This window comes from Protopterus annectens, chromosome 6.part0, assembly GCF_019279795.1.
Source record: "Protopterus annectens isolate FY-2018-M chromosome 6.part0, PAN1.0, whole genome shotgun sequence".
NCBI lineage: Eukaryota > Metazoa > Chordata > Ceratodontiformes > Protopteridae > Protopterus > Protopterus annectens.
In genome coordinates, this window is record NC_056737.1 from 829,338,136 (window position 1) to 829,355,723 (window position 17,588).

Here is a 17,588-nt window from a genome sequence, read left to right on the forward strand (position 1 = left end):
GTAAGCCCTGGGTAACACTTATGATTCATCTTTGATCTGTGTTTCTGGATGTTGTTTTACCAGAAAATAAACAGTTTTTTTTTTTCTTGTGGGCTCTAAAGCTGTTTTTTTCTTGTTAATACAGTATTAATAACTCTGCACATAGAAAGCTGGTAATACTGACCAGGGTCACAGTTGTTTTACATCAAAATCCATCTTTTGGAATGTCTGGTCTAAACTCTCAAGCTTCCAGATTTACATTAAAGCCACATGGAAATATGAAAAAGAGTGGTTAATTCATTTGCATCCCCTAGCATTCTTAAGGGGCTTTTACAGTGATAGTGAGTTACTCTCCAAAAATACGAAGCCAATCTGGTGGTCCCCTCTCATTAATAAACTCTACAACAGAAGGAAGAAACTTTTGCAGAAAAAGGTGAAGTCCCAAAACTGGAAAAACTCCCTTATTAGCCTAAACAAAAAGTTGAGATCCCTCATCAAAACCTCTAAAGCCAGCTGTGAAGGCAGAATTGCGGCAGACTCTAAAAACAACCACACAACTTTCTATAGTTATATCAGTAATCTCCACGGCAATAACCAGGTTTGCTCTGTGTTACTGTACAATGGTACCTTCTACACTGAGCCAACAGATATTGCCAACATACTGGCCAACAGATTCAGTGCCATCTTTACCCTCCCCCATGGACCAATCACAATACCAGAGGAATGCCGGACACCCAGCATTACTGCAGCACAGATTACAGCTGCATTGTCCAAGGCCAAGAATACAGCTTCCATGGGACCCGACAATATCCCTGCATGTGTTCTACATGAACTACAAAGTGAACTCTCACCACATCTGTGTGCAGTGTCAAATCACAGCCTCACCTCAGGCTTTGTCCCTACCCAATGGCGCACTGCTACAGTCATCCCTGTCCATAAAGGGGGAGAGACTACAAGCCCTGGGAATTATCGCCCCATTAGCCTGACTAGTCTGATATGTAAGGCTATAGAGCACATCGTCATGGACCTAATTAACAAGGATATAGGGAATCTCCAAACTCTAGATCCCATGCAATTTGATTTTGTGAAAGGTAAATCATGCCTGCTCAACCTGGTTGACTTCTTTGAGTCTGTCACCAGATCTGTGGATGAGGGCAAGGCAGTTCATACAGCCTGCCTCGATCTAGCCAAGGCCTTTTAATACCATTCCCAATTCAGGAATTATTGATAATCTCACCATACTAGGCATCAACCCATATATCACTAGGTGGGTTGCAAATTGGCTCACAGATAGAACCCACAGTGTGAAAGTAGCGGACTCCAAGTCAGACTGCCAACCAGTCACGAGTGGATTCCCACAGGGATTGGTCCTGCATCCTTTCCTGTTTGGCATCTACTTCTCAGAAGTCCAGCCAACACGGAGGGACTCTGGCTGACCAAGTTCGCAGACAACAGCAAGCTGGGAGCCATTATTAACTCCCCAAGTGATGTAGACATCCTACAGAAAGGCCTCACTGAGACCAATGACTGGTGTCGAAACCATGGCCTTATAATGCCAAAAAATGCGTCATCATCCCCTTTGGGAAAAACTCAGTTCCTACTAATTACCACCTCGATTGGAGCCCAATGAACATTGAAGGCATTATAAGAGATCTGGGGACACCATTTGCCAGCAACCTCTCCTTCAACCATCACATTGCCACTGTGGTCTGAAAGTCCTATGTGGCACATGTCATTACCAAGGGTTTTGCATCCATTTAGAAAGAGGTCATCGTCTCTCTCTACTCTTCCCTCATTAGGCCAGTCATCGAGTATAATGCCCCATTTGGCATGTACTTCACTAGACTCATGCAACAGCTGGAAGGGCCACAAAAGTACCTCACAAAAAGAATCCTAGGCCTTAAACAGATCTCCTACATGGACAGACTCAAAAACAACTGTAGCTATTCTCTGTCTCATATCGTCTAGTAAGAGGCGATCTCTGCTTGACTTACAAAGCCATGTCTGACCCAGCTCTGTTAGAAATGCTACAGCTAAAGAAATCCAAATCCCCACACCACACGCTCCAGAGTCCTCAACCTCATTACCACAATCAAGAGAACATGCTGGAGGGACAGGTTCATAATCCAGAGACTGCCCATGCTCTGTTATAGATTTCCCATACATGTCAAGCAGAGCACCTCACTGGGCCCTCTTCAAGAGAAATCTTGATGAGTGGATGGGAAATAGAAAGTTCACCCCAGGGATCACTGTAGTTGCTCTACTTGATAGAGGCACTGTTAACTAACGGGTGGTACAATGCCAGGGCACTTCTATGGGCTAGGCTTGTAAAGGCTCCAGGGCTATTAGCCTAGTACACACCTATGAACCCCTTTTTTGCAAGCAGCAGCATTGCATGCTTGTAGGACACTTCCTGTGTTGAAGTTTCATCACCAGGCCCTGCTTTGTGATCTGGTCCTCATTCAGGAAACATTGCAAACAACTGCTACCCATTTGCCATTAGGTTAATTTTTTTATCATATTTTTGTGGGGCACATGGACTTTTGAGTGAGTTTACTAGAGTAATTTATAATTTCTGTAATAAAAAGTTAGAGATTTGTTTGTCTGTTAAATGGAAGCATGTGGTTTTGCATAGCTTTAATGAAAAGGTAATATTTGTATCTGATAAGTGTATTCAGTGTGTTTCATTGATTTGAAACAAAACTGGCATTCATTAGAAGTTTGCTGTTCACCCACCTGTCTAGGCCAAAACAAAAGTAAACTCAGCTGTTGAAATACAGAATGTAGTTATTCACAGAACACCAGTGGGCCAGTGGAAACCACATCCCACAATGCAGAATCCTTCACAAATGCTTTCTACGGACATCTCCAAGAATGCATGCATCATGCAATCCCAAACAAAACCAAGACCCTCTCCACCAAGGGCAGGCGTCCTGTTTGGTGGACCCCAGCCATAAACAAATTGTATAACAAAAGAAGGAAGCTACTGCACGACAAAGCAAAATCCCATAAAGAGAAGGCATCTCTGATCAGCACTAGTAGAAAGCTACGTTCTCTCATAAAAACATCCAAGGCCAACTTTGAGAGAAAAATCGCTATGGACACTAAAGATAACCACAAGGCCTTCTTCTGCTATGTTAGAAACCTGAAACCCTCAGATATGTTCAGAGTTAGTTCACAATGACAAAAAATACACTGAACCCACAGATATTGCCAACATTCTGGCAGACAGGTTCAGTGCAAATTTCTCCCTCCCTCACCCCAAAAGAAGAAATACTTATCCCAGCTGAATGTAACCTCCCTGTCATCTCAGATGTCCAGGTGAGAACCGCCCTCAGCAAAGCTAAAAACACAGCATCAATGGGACCTGACGGTATCCCGGTTGCGATGCGTGAACTCCAAGAGGAGCTAAACCGCACATAAAAATGCTATTTAACCTTAGCCTTACTACAGGATATGTACCTGAACACTGGCGTACAGCAACAGTAGTCCCACTCCACAAAGGAGGCACCTCTACAGACCCTGGTAACTACCGCCCCATAAGCTTAACCAGTCTGGTCTGCAAAGCTATGGAAAGAATCATTATGGAACTCATAAACAGAGACATTGGGGACTTACAGACACTTGATCCCACCCAGTTCGGCTTTGTAAAGGGCAGATCCTGCCTTTTGAACCTGGTTGACTTTTTCGAAACAGTTACTAGAGCCATTGATGAGGGCAAAGCAGTCCATACAGCCTACCTGGACTTGGCTAAAGCTTTCGACACAATACCCCACTCTGGCATCATAGACAAGCTCAACAGCTTAAATGTAAATCCATATGTCACAAGATGGGTTGCAAACTGGCTAAAGGATAGAACCCATAAAGTCAAAATCACTGAAGCCATGTCAGACTCAAAGCCAGTCACAAGTGGTGTCCCACAGGGCTCTGTCCTGGGACCCCTCTTGTTCGGCATTTATTTCTCAGATGTGAAAGCAAACATGGGAGGGTTGTGGCTGACAAAGTTCGCAGATGACTGCAAACTAGGCGCCATAGTCGATACTCCAGCTGACACATACATCCTACAGAAAGGCCTCACTGAAACGGACAACTGGTGCCGGAGTCATGGCCTTAAACTAAATGCCAAAAAATGTATAGTCATCCTCTTTGGGAAAAACAAAGTACCCACAAATTATCACATAGACAGTAACCCACTGAGTACGGAAAAAGTAATCCGAGACCTGGGGACCCAAGTCGATAGTGACCTCTCATTTGACACCCATGTTGCCAAAGTGGTTAGAAAGACATTCTACCTTGCCCACCTTATCATGAAGGGATTCACATCCAGATCAAAGGAGGTCATTGTACCCCTATACTCCTCCCTTATCAGGCCCATGATTGAGTACAATGCCCCATTTGGTATGTACCTCACCCGGCACTTGCAACAGCTAGAGAGACCCCAAAAGTACCTCACCAAGAGGATCAAGGGTCTCCAACATATGTCATATGCTGCCAGACTAAAGAAACTCCAGCTCTATTCAGTAGCATACCGCCTACTCAGAGGTGATCTGTGCCTGACGTACAAGGCCATGTCCAATCAGGAATTGATGGACATGCTCCACCTCAAAAAATACAAATCCATCAGAACCACGAGAGCTAAAGATTTAAACCTCAGCACAAATATGAATAGGACATGATGGAGGGACAGATTCATAACTCAGAGGCTTCCCATACTCTGGAACAGAATCCCAGTTCATGTTAGGCAGAGCCCCTCACTGACTCTCTTCAAGAGAAATCTTGACGAGTGGATGGGAGATCGTAGGTTTACCCCAGGGGTCATCTCTGTGTCACTACTAGACAGAGGCACGGTAAACTAATTCTATTATGTAAGGGGGTCTTCACTGTGTCACTACTAGACAGAGGCACAGTATTCTAAATCTATTCTGTACACTTTTGTACCACTACATGGGGTGGCGAAAGCCACATCACTATGGCTAGGCTTATAAATGCCCCAGGGCATATAGCCTAGTACTAAACTATGAAACCAGGTGATAATCTTTGTGTTTCACTGTTGCAGTCATCACCTGTGAGTTATCTCTGCTGTGGTAGCCCTCAGCCGACCCGAATACCAGAGTCACTGTTTTTCTGCGTCGGCTGCTGACGCATGCTGTCTGGCGTCAGGTCGTCAGTGCTATAAAGGACCAGAGTCTATGTTTTTCTGCATCGGCTGCTGTCGCGTGCTACCTGACGTCAGGTCATCAGTGGTATAATGGAGAGCAGCCAACGCCATTGCATCATTCTTTCTTGCCGTGGAGCCCATAGCAGACACAGTTCACAAGTGTGCCGGTCTGTCGCTACTGTAGTTTTGATTAACAGCTGTAATCGTCTGTGCCTAAGTATCCCGTTGGGGATCCTTTTTTTCCTTGCACTAACCGATGTCCAAAAAAGTTAACAATTGTCTCGCCTGTGGAAAGCAAATACCACAACAGGACTTCCACTCCTACTGCATCACTTACTTAGGCCCAGATCACGACGTCCCCCATTGCCGGTTCTGTGCCCTCTTTAATTCGAGAACCATACGTTGTAGAGCTCGTATTGTAGCCAGGGATTTTTGTCTTCTCTCTTCACATTCCAAAATGGCGTCAGTCAGCCAACCTTCCATAGACATTCCAAAGAAACCAAAAGATAGAGATAGACCACACAAGGCCAAGCCTTCCGACGATGCTACCGCTAAGCAAGTTGTCAATTCTATGGAATTCAGTGAAGCGTTTTTGCAGCCCCTGTTGCCCGATTCGATACCTTCGCAGGCCTCTACTGAGACCCTTTCGGAGTCCAGTATGCTGTAGAAATCTTCTTCTTCTTCCGAGCTTTTGGTTGTCTCTTCATCGGTTGGGTCAGGAGCCTTGACACAGGCACCGTCTTCCTAGGAGGCATTTCGCACTACCAGTTCCAGACAAAAAAGTCTTCTCATCTGACTACTGTTCGTCTGATATTGATGGATTCACTTAGGCCTAGAGGCAAGGCCATTCCCAGGAAAACTACCTTTAGCCACCATGTTACTCTTCTCCTCCTCCCAAACTCAAATGCTTAAAATGGCAGAGGATCTTATCTCTCTTGTTAGGGGTAGTCAGGCCACAACTTCTAAAAGGACGAGAGGCCTTTCTCCTGATATACTCACAGAACAGGATTCTGAGAAATCTGATTATTCAGAGTTTGAAGAGGAACTACCACCTCTGACTGCTTATGAGGATTCAGATACAGAGGAAGCAATTCCCTCTGCCTCCCCACCAGAAGATCTTTCCTTTGGGGAAACCCTTCACACCCTCAGGGAACATTTCCACTGGGAATCCCAGGACTTTCCTCAGTCTAAGAAAAGACTGAGACCTGCCCCATCACAGCCCCTTGGCTATCCCTCCTGTCTTAGAGATGGTTGATGATGTCTTCCAGGAATCCAGTTTAACTCCTTATTCCCTCCCACCTGCTCCCAGAAAACCTAACAGGTATTACAGAGTACCAGATTCTCACAAATACCTGTACAGAAATCCTGCTGTAGACCCGGATGTCATTACACAGGACCAAAAGGAGCTAAGGCTAATTCTACAAAGAGTCCTACTCCTTTTGACAAGGACTCCAGAGCTCTGGACAAATGGGGTAAAAAAGTATACACCTCTGTTATTTTGGCTATTGGACCTCTCAACTGTCAGTTCCGCATGTTAAAATATCAACAACACACTTTGGAACTGTTAAAACCAAAAATTTCTACCTTTCCTAACTGTGACAATTCGAAAGAGTTAGCAGATTTACTGCACTCTACTTGTCAAGTGGCTAAACACATATTGTGGATATGATGCCCTAGAAGCCTCTAGCAGGGCAGCAGTTTCAGGGTCTGTCATTAGGAGACATGCATGGTTGCAAGAACAACCTCTCCCTGATCATGTCAAATCTAAATTACTTGATGCACCCGATGATAAGGACAGCTTGTTTGGAGAAGAAGCAGAAGAGGTGCTTAAAAAGATGGAAGACAAAGCAAAATCTATGCAAACAGTAAAAGATTTCCTTCAGGTACACCTCCTAGGTTCAGCAGGAATTTTCCCTGTAAACACTGGTCCTTTCTTGCAACTTGCAGACAGGGGCAAGGTAAGCCCTGCAGGGACAGACCACCCATACTCACACCCCAGGGACAGCAGAGAAGCAAACCATGGACCACTCCCACTCCAAAGTCAGGGAGTTCTAAGCCATCCTTCTGTGGCAACAATTCTCAATGACTCCCTCTCCCCCTCTGCCCTCTTTTCGCTCACCAAAAACTAGGAGGAAGGCTCTCCCTCTGCAAAGAAAATTGGCTCTCTGTAACAAAGGACCAGTGGGTCTTGAAGATCATTTTTCAGGGATACAAATTCTCCTTCAAGGAGCTCCCAATTCTAAGAGGGTACCCAGACTTAACTCCAAATCAGTGGGCAGAGGCATTGAAACAAGTCCAAACTCTTGTATCTCAAGGGGCAGTAAAACCTGTCCCCTCAGATCAAACAGGCAAAGGCCTTTATTCCATACTATTCCTGGTTCTCAGAAAAGAGGGCAGTTGGCGCCCCATCCTGGATATATCCATTCTGCACACCTTCCTGGTGGTCCCCAAATTCAAAATGCTAACCTTACAGCAGCTGTTGCCTGTGCTGACAAAAAATGCCTGGTTAGTAGTCCTAGATCTAAAAGATGCCTACCTCCACATCCCCATAAGGGAATCCTGCAGAAATTTCCTTCACTTCAGAGCAGACCCACAACACTTTCAGTTCTCTGCTCTACCCTTTGGCTTATCTACTGCTCCCAGGGTATTCACCAAATGCTTAGCCCCGGCCATAGCCTTCTGCAGGCAGAAAAATATACACATTTACCCTCATCAGAACGACTTCCTCATTCAGGCAGACTGCAAAAAAAAGCTACTCAAGGACCTCCTCTTTGTCAAAACCTTCCTAACCTCCTTAGGGTACACTATCAACGAGAAGAAATCAAAGCAAACACCCTGCAGTAAGATCATTTTCTTGGGAGCACTGCTGGACACAGCATCCCAAATGGCCTTCCTAACCCCAGAAAAGCAGAGCTTCTTGCCTCTCTGTTTCACCCAGCTGACTTTCAGAACCCACTTCACTGCCAGGAAGTTCCTCCAAGCCTTGGGGTACACGGCATGTTGCATCCTTCTAATTCCTCTGGCAAGGCTTCACATGAGAAAACTTCAGTGGTACCTAAAGAACCTTTAGTGTCAGCACTCTCAGCCTCTAGAAACCTCTCTCCCTTTGATTCCCTGTATAAGGGCCGAGTTTCTCTGGTGGGCAAAGGCCTTTGCTCAGAACAAGTGTCTTTCCTTCACCCAACCAAGCAGATCATTACCACTGACGTCTCAGACACAGCTTGAGGCACTCACCTAGTAGGCAGGTGCACCCATGGTCTTTGAGATGCACAGCACCTTCCCTTACACATCAACCTGATGGAAATGATGGCAGTACAAAAAGCTCCGACTTACCTGAAACCCCATCCTCAAGCCCGAGGTTCTCCTTATCAAAATAGACAACACCACAGTAGTGTGGTACATCAACAAGCAGAGTGGGACCCAACCTTACCCTCTGTGCAGGCTAGCCATGAACCTATGACTGACAGCCTCTTCCATGGTACTACACCTGATAGCCCAATACCTACCAGGGATCGACAACACCCTGGCAGACCACTTAAGCAGAAACTTACTGGACCCCCATGAATGGCAGCTTCACAGAAAAATCTTTTTACAGATCACTCTGGAGTGGGGGACTCCGGAGGTAGATATCTTTGCTTCACAACTCAACCATCAGCTGAAAAAATTCTGTACCATGGAGTATCACCACTTAGCGTGGAAGGTGGATGCATTGACCTTCCCCTGGAACACCCTCTTTGTGTATGCATTTCCTCCTGTGCCTCTTATTCCAAAGGAACTGATCAAAATAAGGGAGGAGAGACCGAAAGCCATCCTCATTGCTCCAGATTGGCACAGACAACATTGGTACCCCTTACTGCACAACCTGACCTTACAACCTCCCAGGCAGCTTCCCCTGATCTCAGATCTCTTTACTCAGGTGGTGGGGATGCTGCACCCAGACTTGCAGACTCTCAAACTGTCAGCATGGCTAATAACTCTAAAGGCAAACAAGGGGCCCCTGTTAAGCAAGCGGGTCCTAGACATTATCACAGAGACCAGAAGGCCCAGCACCAGAAAATCTTATGCAGGAAAATGGAAAAGATTTTGCTCCTGGAGCCAGTCCAGAGGGGGAAATACCTCACAACCTTCAATCCCTCTTATCCTGGACTACCTAGCGGAGCTACATATAGTGGCCTCTCCTTCTCCTCTATTAAAATTCACATCTCAGACATCTCAGCTCATTTTGATACAGAACAGCCTCTGTTCTCCCATCCTTTGCTTAAACAATTCCTCAGAGGGGCTTCTAATATCAGACCTCCCAGAAGGCCACCCACTCTAGCCTGGGACATGAATTATGTTTTGGAAAAACTTACTTTACCACCCTTCGAACCTGCTGCTTCAGCATAACTAAGATTCCTCTCCTGGTAGACTGCTTTACTCCTAGCTATCTCCTCAGCCAGGAGAGTTTCAGAATTTCAGGCACTGATGGCCTTTGATCCCTTCATCATCTTCCAAGCAGATAGGGTCTCCCTGAGGACTAATCCCTCCTTTATGCCCAAGGTGGTATCTAATATAACTCTCAATCAGGCCATACATATACCCACCTTCTTTCCTAACCCTCAAAACAAGGGGGAGAGAATTCTGGACTCACTAGACGTGCACAGACAGCTCATATACTATCTGGACCATACCAAGGCCTTCAGGAAAATGGACCAACTACTTGTCAGCTTTGCCTCAGGGGCAGAGGGGAAGCCCATTTCCAAATGGTTATCACACTTTATCCATTTCTGGTAACGATTGCATGGAACCCCCCCCCTCCCCCAAGTCTATTAGAACCCATTCCATTAGGGCAGCCTCCACTTCCTCAGCATTCCTCAGAGGAGTTCCCACCAAGGACATCCTGGAAGCTGCCACCTGGACTTCTGTCCATATCTTTACCAAGCATTACCACTTACCTCTATTTTCTAAGGCTAGAGCAGGGTTTGCCTCTTCAGTTCTGCAGGGCATGCTGACCCATTCCTAGGTATCGTACTAAGCCTATCACCCCTATTCTCAGCTTTGGGAATCCTGTCACAGGTGATGACTGCACCAGTGAAACACGAAGAACATAGTACAGTTGTGTACACTTACCATAAATGTAGATGTTTGAGTGTATTCACTGTTGCAGTCCTGGTTTCCCACACTCCTTCTTCCTCGTGTCTTCTTGTTTTGGGGAGACAAAAGTTTCAAAATGTGGCTTTTAGCCACCGGATCACTTTACCATATTTACTTGGGCCTCTGATGGGTTAGGGCAAGAAAAACGGATGTAATGTCGTCGGCTGCTCTCCTTTATAGCACTGACAACCTGACGTCAGGAAGCATGCGACAGCAGCTGACGCAGAAAAACATCGACTCTGGTATTCGGGTCAGCCGAGAGCTACCACAGCAGGGAATAACCCACAGGTAGTGACTGCAACAGTGAATACACTCGAACATCTACATTTATGGTAAGTGTACACAACTGTACTTTCTCATTACATCAGTACATAGAAGAAGATTTATTTGTTCTGTGGTTTGCCTGTAAAGACTGTTATTGGGTATTTGAGAGACAAAACTTCAAAAAAAAAAAAAGAACTTTGGTCTGAAGTTACACAGCAGATTGCTCATAAAATCCTACACATTAAAGGAAAAGTGAATTAGATATGTGTGTGAACCATTTTCTGATTTAAAATAGTTAAATATGAAACTAGATACGGGATGGTGCTTGGGAATTTCTCATTAATGAGCTTCATTGAGTGAGTCACCTGACTAAAAATAGATGAAGCATATTGAACCATGTCTAGCTGATTCTGTTTATTACTCATTGCTTGCCCATAGTAAGCAAAAGAATTAAGACCGGTAGTTTCTCAGATTTCAGTTTTCATGAAGACAGTGTTCTATTTATTTATTTATTTAATTAATTTATTTATTTTCAGGAAATATTTTCAATAGAATTTCTTAGTAGCTTTTTTATAGGAGCACACGGGTGCATAGCTTTTTTTCTCTGTTACACTTGTCAAACACTAATATTTTGAGTTTTCTCCTTCCTTTTATGTATGTGAATAAGTCATAATAAAGGCTGGTCATCTAAAAAGGAGCTTAAACCAACATTAGGTATGAGTGAGCATTTACAGAGAGAATGACACTGGCATTAAATGTTTAAAATAGAAAAAGAACATTATATGCAAGGAGTATTATTAAATGGTTTAATACAGGCTACCGTGGTGTAATTGAAACTGTATGTGATAGGTTGTCATCTATGTGTTAAACAAATGTGGAGACTTTAGATTGTGGTGTGTGAAACAAACTGAGACTGGTTTTCAGAATACACAGAAGCATATATGTCTTACTGTGTAGACTAGCTAGGTCTGTAGAAATAAATTAGGGTGGGAGTGTTTGGGAGGTAATGGTGAAGTGGACAAGTCTATCTTCTGTTCTCTTTTTGACTTGACTGTCCAAAAAAATTGAGCTCTTAAGGAGAGAAAAGCAAATTTCTGCAGAGAAATATTTATTGCATTCAGTCCATTAAGTTACTGCAGATTTTTTGTTGTTGTTCTCACTGCATTACTGTGCCTTTTTGAGTTGCCATAATCCACTACTACATCACTTTGAGTTGATAAAAGTTAAATTATTTATTTTTGCATGATAAATGGTAATTGGTTGAACATAATTCTGAGTGCATTGTATTTTTGATATTTCTTGATTGTTGGTTGCCCACACAGTGTGCGCGCCTTATCTGTGATTAGTTCAGTTGCAGTAGTAGTTTTAGTTTGATGTCAGGTCATACTGAGTAAATCTGCTAAATGTTGCTGATTTGATCCTCTTGTTCTTCACTTCATGCTTATTTGTTATTCTTGGATATTCTTAAGTTGAAATAATGCCTCTCATTTTTCTGCCAGAACGAGCCTTACCTTTTGATCTTATGATGTATGAACATCTGCAAAAGTGGGGACCTCGTAGGGATGAGGTGAAATTCTTTCTCCGACATGAAGATTCTCCATCTGAGAGCAATGAGCATGGTGAGTGAATATTCCATGTGAGAATCACAGTAGCTGACATTGTCATCTTACTTTATTGTAGATAAATTTACTCATTATGAAGGTAGCTTAAATATATGGAAAATAAAACGTGAGTACTCTGTTTTGTCAGTCTGTTAGCTAGTATAACAGGAAGTGTTATTTGGATATCAACTATATTTCCCTTATTCCAGCCTGGTTTAATCAGTTGTCCCTTTATCTGTATGAAGACTTGTGCTGGTCTTGTATGATGGTGTGCAGTTGTATACAACTTATATTTCTAAGAGTTTATTCAGTTATTCTCTTTGAGTCTGTCTGCTTCACATCTTGCTGTGTTGCCAAAAGTGATTTTAACTCCGTTGGAGCTCATACCCAGGGTTACCACCTCTCCCTCTTTTTGCAGGTGGAGTCCTGATTTGGGCAGTTGTGTCCTTCAAAAAAAGAGAGGGAAAAAAACATGAAAAATGCTGTTTGAGGGAAAACATTAAACTTTATTTTAAATGTGTAAAAGTATGATGCTATATATGAAACACCTTATCACCATTCTAAGCATTACCAGTCCCTTCATTTCCCATGAATCCCTATCAATAACACTTATTCAACCTTTCCTCACACTCTGGCATTTCTTCCTCTCATGCTTCTTACCTCTTGTTTATTCTGTACTCTTTTTTAGTCGTTCTATAATAAACCAGTCCTCTGTCTGAACTCCAAATTTCTGATGTAGAGCCTCGGTTCTCCATCTTCATTCCTGCTGATTTGTCTCTTATCTGCCTCCACTTACTAAGCTCTAATACTTCCATTCTCTGTTTAACTGAAGGAACAATATTAAAAACAGCTGGATTAACCCAAATTCAGCTGTCAGAACCCTTTCCCTATACCCCTCAACAAAGTCTTGCCATCTGTTTACTTCATGTTTGAAGCTAGTTGTTTTGGAAACCAGCTAGCATCACCTCCACTAATGTACCTTTCTATCTTTCCCCAACCTTCTAAAAAATATAAAAATTGAGAAATGCTGCATACTGTGGCATGTCAACAATATCAGGCAAAACCCATTTTCTTAAGATGATTGTTGTTTGAGCTTGCAAAGAAGTGTTATTCATAAGACACCCTCATTTAATAAACCCTCTATTCCTAACATTTCAGGACGGCATCCTGTTGGTAGATTTCTTAAAAGAAATAAAGTATGTGGTAAGACCATAATATTCACAGCCTTAATCTTGTCCATTATAGTCTTTAAAGAATGAATCATAATTTGCCACTCATTTGTTCATTTAATTTCCAAAAACTTAATATTCTTCTGGCAGTGTTCCTCCCATGTTCTGCCTTCCCAAAGCCCTAGATACCTTTAACTCCTAAGTCACTGTTGATAACACACCTTTGGAAACTGATCCAGTAGTTAAGTTAGTAGGGACCTTGAAACCCATGTAGACAGTGAGCTGTTCTTTGATCAGCATTTATGCACTATTGTAAGAAAGATGTTCTTCGTGTTTCACTATTGCGGTCATTACATTTGGGTAATCTGCTCTCAGTCGGCCTGAATAACAAAGTCTTGGGTCCTGTGTCGGTTGCTGTCTCCTCTTCCATGACATCAGGTTGTCAGGGTTATAAAACATGCAGCCGACGTCATTTTATTCAGTCTTTCTTGCCGTGTGGTGCCCGAAGCAGAAGCAGTTCGCAAGCGCTGGTCGGCCGACTCCTGAAATTTTCGTATTCGAGTTTCAGAACCAAAGTCTTCAAACTAAAGCTAAGTACCCTGTTGGGGAAACTTTTTCTTGCTCCTTACCGATGTCAGTACTGTTTCTCAGGGTCCCAAGGGTGTAAAGGTCTCTACAGTCAAAAATCCTACGCCTTCTGTTAAAGATTCCAGGGTGCTGGATAGATGAGGTAAGAAGGTTTATATGTCTGCAACCTTAGCAATCAGGGCTTTAAACTACCAGTTTTATATGCTTAAATGTCAACAGCATGTTATGGGCTTACTGAAACAGAAAATGATGTTGATTTCTGATTGCGTGGAAAATAAAGAGTTACAGGAATTGTTGCATTCAGCAAAACAGGTTGGAAAGCATACTTTGCAATGTGGTTTTGATTCATTGGAGGCCTCTTGTAGGGCCGCCGTTACTGGATCTGGGATTAGAAGGCATGCCTGGCTCAAGGAGCAAAATCTGCCTGATCATGTTAAAGCTAAATTGTTGGATGCCCCTTTGCAGCATGATACTCTATTTGGCAATAAGGCAGAAGAGGTTTTAAAGAAAATGGAAGACAAAGCTAAATCTATGCAAACTGTAAAAGATTTTGTTGCAAGTGCAGCCACCCAGGTTCAGTAGGCACTGGTCTACTAAAAATTGGTCCTTTCCTGTGTCCAACAGAGCCACTCAGGGCAAATCCAGGTGCTCAAAAAGCCCCAGATACCAATCACAGGGTTCTTACAGGTCAAAGCAATGGGGTGCCTCCACCTCCAAATCTGGAGGAAACAAAGCACAACCCTACAGTAAGCAGTCTCAATGACTTTCCTCTACCATCACCAAGCACTTATATTTTGGCAGCCTCCTTGAGGGGGAAAACTAGCACTTCATACTCAAAATTGGCAGTTAATTACCCAGGACAAGTGGGTATTAAACATAGTATCCCAGGGGTACAGATTTAATTTCCATACCTTGCCAATTCCAAATGGCCGGATTTGCCACAAAACCAGTGGGCAGAGGCCCAGAAACAAGTCATGTCCCTCATGGATATGGGGGCTATACACCCGGTACCAGAGAAGGAAAAAGGACAAGGTTTTTATTCAAGACTTTTCCTGGTACCCAGAAAAGACGATTCATGGCGTCCAATACTGGACTTACCGATTTTGAACACGTTCCTGGACATTCCAAAATTCAAAATGCTGACTTGACAACAGCTACTGCCTATGCTAAGCAGGAATGCTTGGTTAGTGACTCTAGACTTAAAAGAGGCATACCTGCATATCCCAATAAGGGAATCCTGCAGAAGATACCTCTGCTTCAAAGCAGGTTTTTTGCATTGCCAATTCTCTGCACTGCCCTTTGGCTTATCTACTGCGACCAGGGTCTTTACAAAGTGCCTGGCACCAGTAATTGCATTCTGCAGACAAAGAAGCATTCAAATTTATCCTTATCTGGACGATTGTCTCATTCAAGCAGAGGACAAGGACACTCTTTTTCAACATCTGGCGTTTGTAAAAAGGCTTCTAGCATGCCTAGGGTACACTATAAATGAAAAGAAATCACAACTGGTACCCTCTCAAATAATTACATTCTTAGGTGCAAGCTTGAATACAACTGCCCAGATGGCTTAACTCATGCCAGACAAACAAAGGCAACTGACAACATACTTCAAACAAATGGCAACAAAAATGCAGTTATCTGCAAGACAAATTCTGCAGGCTTTGGGGTGCATGGCATCCTGCATTCTACTAATTCCGTATGCGAGACTGCATATGAGGAAACTTCAATGGTACCTAAAAAGTTTATGGAGTCAACATTGTCACAGTCTGGAAACAATGAATCTGATATTGTTAATCCTCGTTCATTCCTTACATATGGGTATCTGTTCCGACCTTGGAACCGAGCTGGCCATTTTCCAAGCTCGCGTCAGCTTCAAACTCTCGAGCTAAACTCTTACCCACAATCCCCCTCTCCCTGTTACCCCCAGATTTTGTTTGCTGCGTTGCCATTTGGTCGTGTCAAGCTACTTCTCTTGAGCTAAGTACAGTCATTTGTTGTTTAATATTTTTACAGATTACTTTTCTGTCAGGAAAGTTCATATTTTATTGTCTCTTACCCTATTGCATCTAGCGTACATAATTTCTTCAGGTTTTTCTGCTTCTTTCTTTACCACTTTTACCGCGAGGTATTCTCTCTTTATCATTGCTGGTAATCCTTTTCATTTTTCTCTCATACCTTTGGGTACTGTCTTGTACCATTGCTGGTACCTTCTCTATTAGTTAATGTGCTGTCATGGCAGATAAAGGTACTCCGGGGTTTAAACGGTGTTCTGATTGTGGACACAAACTGCCTACTTCTGATGCACACTCTTTGTGTGTTTATTGTTTGGGAGCTTACTATTTGTCTGTTGACCCACCCTGTACTATTTGTGAGAACTTTTCTAATAGAACCTTGTTGGAAAGGAAAAACAAGCTGTTACTGAAGGGACTTCTTAAATCTCCCTTTTCAGAGGCTATTTCTGGGTTGGAGGCTACAACCCCTCCTAGTGCCCATAAGAAAACTTGGATGTTCCTACTAAGGCTAAATCTTTGCCTTCGTCCCTGGCTGGGCACTCTCGCCAACCAAAACCTAAAAAGGCTAAAGTTTCGGCTCCGGAGCTCACTCAGTTAGCCCCAGTGCTTTCGGTGCCTAGACCGTCGGCACCGAGGCCTTCGGCTCCATTAGTGATTTCAGCTCCGTCTTCTCCTGCAGCCTTCTATATATCGGCACCGAGGGGCTCCTTGGTTCAGACTATTACCACTGTATCGGCACCGACTGTTCAGTCGGCGCAGACCTTGACCGCATCGGCTCCGAGATCTTCCTCGGAACCGACACCTTTATTGTTCAGTCCAATTTTGTTGGTTCCAGTCTCAGCGCCAACAACCACTTCGGCACCGATCCCTGTGTCGGTGCAGACCATGATCTTGGCACCGATGACTTCTTCAGTGGAGACAACAGTAGTCCACTCTCTCTCGGCACCGTTGTCCTCGATGTGGACATATGAGATGGGCACAGAGTCTGCCTCTTATGTGGACAGGCCTGTTTATCCCACAGTCTCCGTGAGGTCCACTAGAAGCCTTTCCGAACATAATATGTTGCGTCTTGTGGACCAGGTACTCTTGGCCAGAGGTATCCCACCCCTCAGGAACTATCCCTCCTAGGGAGGAGATCACACGTCTCCAAAGACCCCTTCTTATTCTCCTCCTTCATTGCCTTTGAAGTACATGGATATAGCACAGTCTTCCCCTTCTGCGGTCCCCTTTATGGATCTCACTAAGGAACCACAGTTGCCTTCGTGGCTGGAAAGTTTTGCTACGACCCAGGATGTCAGTTGTGACATGCATAGTTTGCTGCTCCACAGCCATCCAGGGTCTCCGGGTAGGCAGGCTGAGCCACTTAGGGGAGGGGTGACCCCTGTCCTAGACATGCACTCTTCTTTGGGTGGATCAGCCTTCCAACTGATGGAGAAGGCTTTCACTGCTGCTGGCGATACTGAACTGTCTATACTGCCGCCCTCCTCTGGTACACTGGTTTCACAAGTCGCACCTAGCGAACACCGGGTGCAAGGGCCGCAGGACATATTCCCTCAGGAATCCCCTTTTCCGCTGTCTTCTCCAGCTTCTCCCGCTGAGGAGGTCCACCAGCAAAGTTCGTGTAAGAGGAAGCACATGGACTCCACAGAAGAGTCCCTCACCGAAGACACAGATTTCGATGAGG

General features: G+C 44.0%; 1 protein-coding gene across 5 annotated transcripts in view; it reads left to right on the plus strand.

Moving 5' to 3' along the window:
* The window catches only part of PPP1R13B (protein phosphatase 1 regulatory subunit 13B), a 2,314,431-nt gene that overhangs the window by 438,391 nt on the left and 1,858,452 nt on the right, over positions 1 to 17,588 (plus strand). For all 5 annotated transcript variants that reach the window (XM_044074501.1, XM_044074499.1, XM_044074502.1 and 2 more), the window contains exon 3: positions 12,034 to 12,153. In XM_044074501.1, coding sequence (XP_043930436.1) covers positions 12,034 to 12,153 — 120 coding nt within the window. The remainder of the gene's footprint in view (positions 1 to 12,033; positions 12,154 to 17,588) is intronic.